The sequence below is a fragment of the Arachis duranensis genome, chromosome 5 (assembly GCF_000817695.3).
Source record: "Arachis duranensis cultivar V14167 chromosome 5, aradu.V14167.gnm2.J7QH, whole genome shotgun sequence".
NCBI lineage: Eukaryota > Viridiplantae > Streptophyta > Magnoliopsida > Fabales > Fabaceae > Arachis > Arachis duranensis.
Window position 1 is genome coordinate 14,545,824 of NC_029776.3, and position 8,673 is coordinate 14,554,496.

Below are 8,673 nucleotides of genomic sequence, written 5' to 3' on the forward strand. Positions count from 1 at the left end.
AATAAGGTGACTAAATTAAAAGCTCAGCTCGCTCTTGCTAATGCAAAAACAGCTCCTAATAGTCTAGAATGTAAAACCTTAAAGCAGGAATATGCAATTAATAAATATTATAGTAATCTAGTGGCAGGTGAGAGATCAAGTTGTAGCTTTGACAAGAGGCGATTGAGGGATAGGAGAGTGAGGTGACATCAAGAAATCATCCATCCTCATGGATGAGAAGCTCAGCATTAAGTTTCTTGGCAGCATTAAGTTTCTTGGGCTGCAAGGTTTCTTTGAAGATAACATCACGTCCTTGTTCTGGAGCACAAAGCCACGCATTCTGGCCAATGAAACTTGCACAGCCCTATCATCCATGTTTGCATAGCACACCCTGAACCAACCAGGCTCACAACAATGGAAGGAACAACCAGGCGAAACATTTATCTTAACTTTGTGGATTATCACTCTCCAAAGCGCCATCTCCTCTTCGAACGTTTGCTTCTTCAGAAGAGGACGCAGATCCATCCATAGAAACAAACCACCATTGCTCTGCAAGCATTTTATGCCAACTTGTCTAAGCCCTTGGCAGAAAATCCCATACCTTTTCGCAAGCCTCCTTGCGCTCTCTGCAAGGAAGCGTTGCACAAACTCATCATCTGATAGCATCGCTGCTATCAGATGCTGAGTTTGTGTGGACACTAATCCAAAGCTTGACATTTTGCGAGCACAGTTGACGACGTTGTCATTGTAGGAGTATATGATGCCAACTCTGAAACCAGGGAAGCCCATATCCTTTGAGAGACTATAAACAATGTGAACGAGGTTACGGTCACATTCCATTTTAATGTCTTCTTCTTCTATTATCTCAGCTATGCTTGTGAAACCCGGGTGGCTAAAAACCGTTGCGGCGTATATTTCGTCAGATACTAGGTGGATGTGGTTGTGGTTGATGAATGTGACAACCATTTTCAAGGTTTCTTTGTCCATGATTGTTCCAAGCGGGTTTGATGGATTGGTGATGAGTAAGCCCTTGACTGTGATGTTATCTTCTTTGGCTTTCTCTAATGCAGATTCTAACGCTTTCTTTGTCAACTTGAAGTTGTTTTTGCTTTCACATGTCACCGGAATAAGTTGGACTCCTGTTCTCCACCTCAAATCCCTATCGAAGCTGCATTATTAGACACAACTTAATTAATTAATTAATTAGAACGTAATATAAAAGAAACAAGACTCAACTAACTCAACTATTTTTAAATAACGAGAAGTAAAAAATTGCTTGTATGGTGTTTGGAGGAATTTTGTTTTTAGTGGGGCAAAGAAATTTTTTTTCAATTTTGTATTTGGATATAGAAATTATGGATCCATAAAATGGATTAAGTCAATTAAAAAAAAAGGACATAGGCAGATTACCCTGGATAGTAAGGAGTGGGTACCAAGAAGGCATCACCGGGGTCAGCCAAACAAAAGGCAGTGACCTCGTGGGCTCCGGTTGCTCCGCCGCTCATAACAATACGATCAGGATCGAACTTCACTCTATTCCCTCTCGTTCTCCCCATCAATTTAGCCACTCCCTGTGTATATTTTCAATCTCAATTCAATTTACTCTGTTTTTTATTATCTGATAATAATGAAATGAAATGGAATGCACTACTCACTTGTCGGAAGAGTGGGAGACCGTGATAATCTTGAAAGTTAGCAATATCCTTGAATTCATGCACTCCTTCTACACTGCAAATGGAAGCCTCTGGATTACTTGTTATCCATTCTTGCACCAAATCACAACTCAACTGCACATACGTACATACATACAATACAACAAAGAAGAAGTAAGAGTTAAGTAACAATATATAACATACAAATTAAAAAGTAGGTTTTTTTAATTTTTGTCATAAGTAATTAAAACTTTCATTAATAATATGTATATATATCAGTACCTGATTTTCAGCAAGACCCATCTGGATAACCCCATTGGGATTCTTGATGGGATGAAAGGGGTCATCTTCATAAGCCTTCCACCCTTCAAAGTATGGCGAGTTTTCACCATGTCCATCACCTCGTGCTATCTTTGACAGTAGGAACTCACCTGCTTGCTCCATCTTTGTATTATTTAATTTCAATGTTCTTTGTTATATAAATCACAGTAGAGATCAGAGAAACAAAGCAAATAAAGCGTCGTCTATCCTCCACAAATTGCAGGTATATATGTTTATGATTAGGCGATGTGTCTACCACTAAGAGACAGGTGTTTATATAGTACTTGCAGCATGTCCTCCGCAAATAAACTTTGACTTTCAAAGCTGAAGACAACCTCACTCCTCCAATAATTTATAATGAAGTTTCCTTTACTTCAAATTCCTGCATGTTACTCCTACTTCTCACGTAATACACAAAACTTATTTTTATGTTTTTTGGAATGTGTTATTTGTATTAATTTTTTATGCAACGAATAAAAAAAATATGTACATATTATTATTAAAGTATATCAAAATAAGAAGTGTTAGATCAAATAAATTTTGTAATTTATAATCATCAATTTAAAGTATATCGAAAATTTATTTTGTTTTTAGTCTTTCTTTCGCTACAAAATAGCCCTAAAGGTTTAACTTAGTCTTAAAATCTACTGAAACTTTTGAGACCATTTTGTAGCGAAAAAAATGATAGGGACGAAATAAATTTTCGACCTCTACATTAGAGATCAAAATCGTACTTAATTCTAGTTATTATTAGTGTTTTTAATGGTGTAAGGTTACATCATTTGACCAATACAAATACTAAATTATCTTTAATAAATAAATTTTACTAATTCAAGTGTGCAAATTCTGAAAAATGTGGGTGCAAATTGTATTGATTCATGTGTGTAAAAATCTAGTAAATATATGTGCAAACTATATGTTTCTTGTGTGCAAAATATATATAAATATGCATGGGTATAAATTAGTGCTGGTTAAGTACTGATAAAAAATAATAATATTTATCAGCCATGTAGCATTATTTGTAAAGCTGAAAGTGAGACGAATTGAGTCGAGGTAAACCAAAGTCAAGCTCGACACACAAAAATTGAGCTTGTCTCATGACTCGACTCACCGAAAGCTCACGAACGAACTCGAACTCACGAGCTGGCTTAAATAACAGGAACATATAATCTATAATTTTATATCGATAAATTATAACTTATATATATTAAAAAATATTAAAAAATCAATTTAATATGTTATCTATCTATTAATTATAAATTTTTTATTTATATCTTACATCAAAATTATATAAAAAAATAATTATAAAATTTTAAAAATTTAAGAACATTAATATATAAACAATTTATTGAACTATTAACAAGTCAAACTTAATCTGACTCATAAATTAGTTTGACTCACTTCCAATCTATTCGTTAATATGAAAAAAAATCACGCTAGCCACTCAAAAAGTTTTAAACTCAACAACAAATTTTACCAGACCTTATTCAAAGTCAATATAATTTTCGTCTCCACAAATTAAAGGTGATCTAAAAAAAATAATAATTTATCCTCTTACTAAGTCATATATACTAGATCTTCCTATATATATATTATTCTAGATGTCATGCGATATTTGTTGTTTTTATGCATATATAGTTAAGCACGTTTATTAATATATTGGCTCTAAATTAAAATTAAACCACCTCGGCGGAGTTTCTCCTTTGTATTAGCACTAGTTTGAAATCTGGGAAAGTAGTAGTTAGCAGCCGGGCAAATAATAAATTAAGACCTGTCGTATTTTAGGGAGCATTTAATAATGCCAGCTTTCTTCTCTAGAGTTTTCTCCTTTCATTCATTGTCTTTGAAGTTTGAACTTCGAAGAGACTTTGAGTTCTCTATATGGTCAACAGTCAACACACATACAACACTACGGAGCACATTGCCAGATACAAATACTATCATAATAATAGCGGATTGTACACCAGCGTTCTATTTCCTCAAACCTAATTTACTGGCCTGTATGTGAATCTCGATTTGTGAGACTATCCTTTAATTTTTCAATAAATTTATAAAAAAAAGTAAAATAGACAACTATTTAGAGAAGAGAAAATACTATATATATGAGTTATTCTTATTCTGATTTCTTGTAAAAAAAAAACATTTAACAAATTAAAAGAGCACATTTAGTAACTAAAGCCAATTGTAAAGTGCCATTGAAACTCTTCAAAGGCTTTGGTGAGAAAGCCTAGAGTTGAATTTTGTATTGCACTTGAGATTTTCAGTTTTGGAGATTGACTTATATAAGTGGATTCTAATTTGACTATGTTATGGTTATTATGCTGAACATGTAAATTTTGTTAAAATTAAAGTTATATTTTTTTATATTTTAGTAATATTAAAAAATGTTATTTAACAATAGAAAAGTGTTACTTTAATTTTAATGAATATTTGAAGGTTTTAGAAGGTTTAGAGAAGAGGAGGTTGAATTTATGACTTTTTTTAATTTTAAAATAAATTTTTAGTCTGATTCTGTTTGAACTAAGTAACAGAAAATTTATCTCATTTTGTCTCATGAATATCAGAAAACAGAACAGAGAAGGGAAGAGAAAAATTGACACCATCATATATCATGGTTTAGTTGCCTTATGCAATGCAACCTACATCTAGTCTCCACCACAACAGTGGTAGAATTTTCATTATAGTTAAAGTATTACGTACATCAATTCTACAGGATTGACACAATCATTTCACTCTCAAGTTCTAACCTAACTTGACTTTGTTATGTTAATACATAACTCTTCACTTTTAGTACTCACCCAACTAAAAAAGGGGTACTTCACTGGTACAAGATACAAGACATAGAATCAATCTAAAGAAATCTGAAATCACTCTAAGCTTTTCACTCTAGGCTTTCACTTAGCCTTTTATCATTCTTTTACTTTTTCATAAGCTCTCTCTTTTAGCCTTTTACCACTCAAGAAATTACAGAAAAATAAACATTGAAAAGAAAATTACAATCTGTAAAATATGAAGGAGATTGATGCTTCAACAGCCTCTTTGCTATGTGATGAACCAGATTTGCTTGCCTCTGATTTAGTTCCTCATTCTAGCGGAATGCTCCTTTGACTAGGAAGTACTGTCCAAGTTGATAAACATTTTCAAAGAATTCTTCTCAGAACATAAACTTCAAAAATACTGGTTATCATCTCTCCTTAGCTTCTGAAAGATGAAAAATCTTTTTTTGTATCTCCTTGTATGATGCTGATTTTGCTCTCTTCCAAGTCAACCCTCGAGTTGTGTGTTTCACCAACTCACTTTTTCACTTTCTTCCATTAATATTCAAATTAGAAACTTTGGTTCTGACCTTCTTTCTTGATCGAAAGTCTCAGGACAGCAAAGAAAATTATTTTTAATGGTAAATCCAGATTTGAACCATTGAAATATTACTTGGTCCCCAAGACACAAATTTGACCATAGATTTACAGCAAAGCTTAACATAGATTCCTTTCTTCATTTATCCCAATTTAGAGTGACAGAGAGTTGGAGAAGATGAGAAGAAAGCAATATGCATGCAAGAGGAAATAAGTTACCTTTGACCTCTACCTTAGCCTAAGATGGGTTGATTTTGGTGATTAGACATTAACCTTTTGCTTAACCTTTCTCTTTCTTTTCTTCTTTGATGAAAAGACTTAGGAACGAACCTCTCTCTCACTTTTCTGAATTCTGACCGAAGAAGAAAAAAGGTAAACGTTGCTTTACCAAAAGCAAATTGGAGGGATTGGTTTGAGAGATAAATTCAGACTTGGGTTGGTTCTTTTCATTCAACTCGTTTGATTTTTTTGTTATTTGCAATTGAGCTTTGATTGAAATTGTTGGAATTGGGTTTTGATTGAAATTGTTGGCCAGAAAGGTAGATTCTGCTTGTTTCATATTGGGCTGCTGCAACAATGAATTTTGGCTTGTAACATTTAATCATAAATAATCAACACTAATTGATTAATTAGTCCAATAAAATAATGTTTGTCATTATTAACTAATTTAGTTAATTTTTTAACTCAATAATATTTTTTGAAACATTATAATGATATATTATTGCTTCCAAATAAAACGGAGAAACAAAAAAGTGAGATACTAAATATTATTTGTTAGCTAATAAATTATAACTCAAATAGTATAATTTTTTTATACTCACTTTTTAGATTATGGATTCAAATTTTTCCATCTTTAATTAAAAAAAAAAAAAAAAACAACGTTACTTGGGAGAATGAGGATGAGGATGGGGTGATTCAAAAACCGCCGGGAAATTTAGAACGTAGAAAGTAGAAGCGTACTCCGTCAAAGTCCTGCATATATAGTAAGCTTTAATTTCCATCTTTTCATCATGTTTGTTGTTCAAATTTCTTTTTAATGCTTGCATTTTGCAATTCAACTTCTATCATTCAATGTTATATATGTGAAATATATTCATACAAAAAATTAAACAACGTAAGTATATATTAAAATAAATTAAACAACGTAAATATATAATAATTAATTTAATAGTTAATTTGTTTTGCAAATTAACAAAGTGATTTTTATATCCAATACTATATCTACCTATCGTGTTGACGGTTGATCAATAATTATTATATAACTATCTATCTGTTAGGAGTATTTTTATTATTCCGATTTTAATGAAATATTAAAATTCATAAAATACTAACAAAGACACACTGATAGTTAAATTAGCTTTTGTATCATGTGGATGTGGTTATGAAAAATCAGATTTACCTTCTTCAATTCACTTGTCTCCTTTATAAAACAATTACCCTTATTCCTAGGAAGTTTTCTGGTATTCAAAACCATTTTTCTGTGCTCATTATGAATGCCTAAGGAATATCGAGATTCTATATCTTGGACCTCGGACCTCCCTTATTTGTGGGCTTCTATGAGTAATTTTGGTTTCACTACTTTGTCACCTAAAAATTTTGGACTTAATATATATATAATTCTAATATATCTATACTTACAATAATTACAGTGACTATAAAATGGTGTTAAAATTAATATTTTTTAGATTTTGATAACATTTTTTAGCCATAATTTTTAAAAAATACTGCTAAATAATAAAAAAAATATTCGTTTAATTTTAACCCCACTTTTTAAAATATCATATTCACTATATAGTTACAGAATGATCTTATATATATATATATATCGGATTTCTATTTGTGCAAATTCACTTTCGTTTTATTTTATGTATTTGATTGATAACAAAAGAAGGTTTAGTATGACATACAAGCTGCGTTGTAAAAACGAAGGTAAATAAACTGAGAGTAGCAATAAACTGATCCGGGACTAATTCCAATACGACCAAATATATAACCACTAAAATAATGGTGAAGATTGAGGACTAACGAACGCATTTGACAATGCTTTATTTTAAATGTTTTAACCAATACAGAGTTGCACAGGACAGCATCCAAATCTTACCAAGTCGCCCCTTGCGCTAAATTAAATGAAAACTGAGCAGCCATTGTATAATTCATTACTTGAGATCACTATGAGGAGTACGGACTAAGCAGAATTTATAACAAACATTTACAGTAAGTTTGATAAATTGTATAGTGGATTTGTTATTATTTCCTCATGAGAAGAACCACGGTGTGAGCAGCAATGCTTCTGTTTTCTCCAAGGCTGTCCACTTTTTCATGAGTTTTTGCTTTGATATTCACCACAGAAGGGTCAACTCCAAGCAGTGCAGATAAATTGGCCTTGATGGTATCCTTATGTGGACTTAGCTTAGGCCTCTGAAGAATCAATGTAGCATCCAAATTCCCAATCTCATAACCTGCCTCATGCATTAGCCTCACCTGTAATAAACAAAGAAGAAACCCATCGTGAAACCTAATTTGATTAATTTAAGCTCTTTCCATATTTCAGAATGATTAATAACATAATTAAACGGAATCAGTTAAACTAAGCATGAGATTTTGATTAATATATAAAGAGTAGAAGAAACTGACAGATTCTTGGATGAAGACAGAGGAGGCACAGCCCTTCCATTTGGGATCAGAATCGGGGAATATCTGGCCGATATCAGGAAGACCTAAAGCCCCTAAAATGGCATCCACCACACAGTGAAGCAGAACATCCCCTTTTTTGGCACACAACATAATACTAATCAGAATCAGAACATAATGATATTAAGAGAATTGTTGGAATCGGAGATTTTACCATCGGAATGAGCCTCGCAGCCTCTGTCGTGGGGGATGTTGATTCCACCGATGATTAAGGGGTAACCAGGCTCCAACCGATGGAGGTCAAAGCCGTGTCCCACCCGGAACGGCAGAGCCTTCGACGGAGTGCCGGACACTCTGGAATCCTCGATTTTGGTGGAAACCGCGGAGGCAGAGACTGTAGTGGATGATGCTCGGAGACGGAAGGAAGGAAGTGGGGTAGGATTGCGAGGGAAAGAACAAGAAAGTGGAAGAAGATGACTAGATTTGGTGGTAGTAGCGAAGGGGTAAGGGTGTGGGATGGTAGAAGCGGTAAAGGAAGAGGCAGCCATGGCTACGAAATTGGAATTGGAATTGGAGTTGGAAGGGAGACCACAGATTAGCTTTAAACCAGTTGACTGCCGCCTGCCGGTGGTAGCTGAGCCAATGAGCCTCTACCCCAATGCAATGAGTATACCATGTACGACCCGGTTGAAGTAACAAGTTTTGTCGTGTTGCGGGTGTGGAGCCGAGTTCAGTGC

At 33.5% G+C, this 8,673-nt stretch overlaps 2 protein-coding genes across 2 annotated transcripts; both read right to left on the reverse strand.

Annotated features, from left to right (window-relative positions):
• On the reverse strand, nucleotides 1-2,180 carry LOC107488156 (1-aminocyclopropane-1-carboxylate synthase-like). The gene is made up of 4 exons (XM_016108851.3): nucleotides 1,914-2,180; nucleotides 1,635-1,766; nucleotides 1,390-1,550; nucleotides 1-1,147 (listed from the first exon to the last, which is right to left on the reverse strand). The coding sequence occupies exons 1-4, from the start codon at nucleotides 2,073-2,075 to the stop codon at nucleotides 136-138; spliced, it is 1,467 nt and encodes a 488-aa protein (XP_015964337.2). The 5' UTR covers nucleotides 2,076-2,180; the 3' UTR covers nucleotides 1-135.
• A 5,139-nt stretch (nucleotides 2,181-7,319) lies between these two features.
• On the reverse strand, nucleotides 7,320-8,646 carry LOC107488275 (2-C-methyl-D-erythritol 2,4-cyclodiphosphate synthase, chloroplastic). Its single transcript, XM_016108997.2, has 3 exons — nucleotides 8,151-8,646; nucleotides 7,940-8,070; nucleotides 7,320-7,786 (listed from the first exon to the last, which is right to left on the reverse strand). Exons 1-3 carry the CDS (start codon nucleotides 8,482-8,484, stop codon nucleotides 7,553-7,555), a joined length of 699 nt encoding a protein of 232 aa, XP_015964483.1. The 5' UTR covers nucleotides 8,485-8,646; the 3' UTR covers nucleotides 7,320-7,552.
• Nucleotides 8,647-8,673: the final 27 nt, after the last annotated feature.

What these genes read in the sequence shown, in the direction of transcription:
- LOC107488156 (XM_016108851.3), bottom strand. Translation starts at nt 2,075, where the DNA reads ATGGAGCAAGCAGGTGAGTTCCTACTGTCAAAGATAGCACGAGGTGAT. An exon ending in TGGGTCTTGCTGAAAATCAG is followed by an intron (nt 1,767 to 1,913) that starts GTACTGATATAT and finishes ACGTATGTGCAG; the next exon opens with TTGAGTTGTGATTTGGTGCA. An exon ending in GTCTCCCACTCTTCCGACAA is followed by an intron (nt 1,551 to 1,634) that starts GTGAGTAGTGCA and finishes AAATATACACAG; the next exon opens with GGAGTGGCTAAATTGATGGG.
- LOC107488275 (XM_016108997.2), bottom strand. Translation starts at nt 8,484, where the DNA reads ATGGCTGCCTCTTCCTTTACCGCTTCTACCATCCCACACCCTTACCCC. An exon ending in CTGCGAGGCTCATTCCGATG is followed by an intron (nt 8,071 to 8,150) that starts GTAAAATCTCCG and finishes GTGCCAAAAAAG; the next exon opens with GGGATGTTCTGCTTCACTGT. An exon ending in CTGTCTTCATCCAAGAATCT is followed by an intron (nt 7,787 to 7,939) that starts GTCAGTTTCTTC and finishes TGTTTATTACAG; the next exon opens with GTGAGGCTAATGCATGAGGC.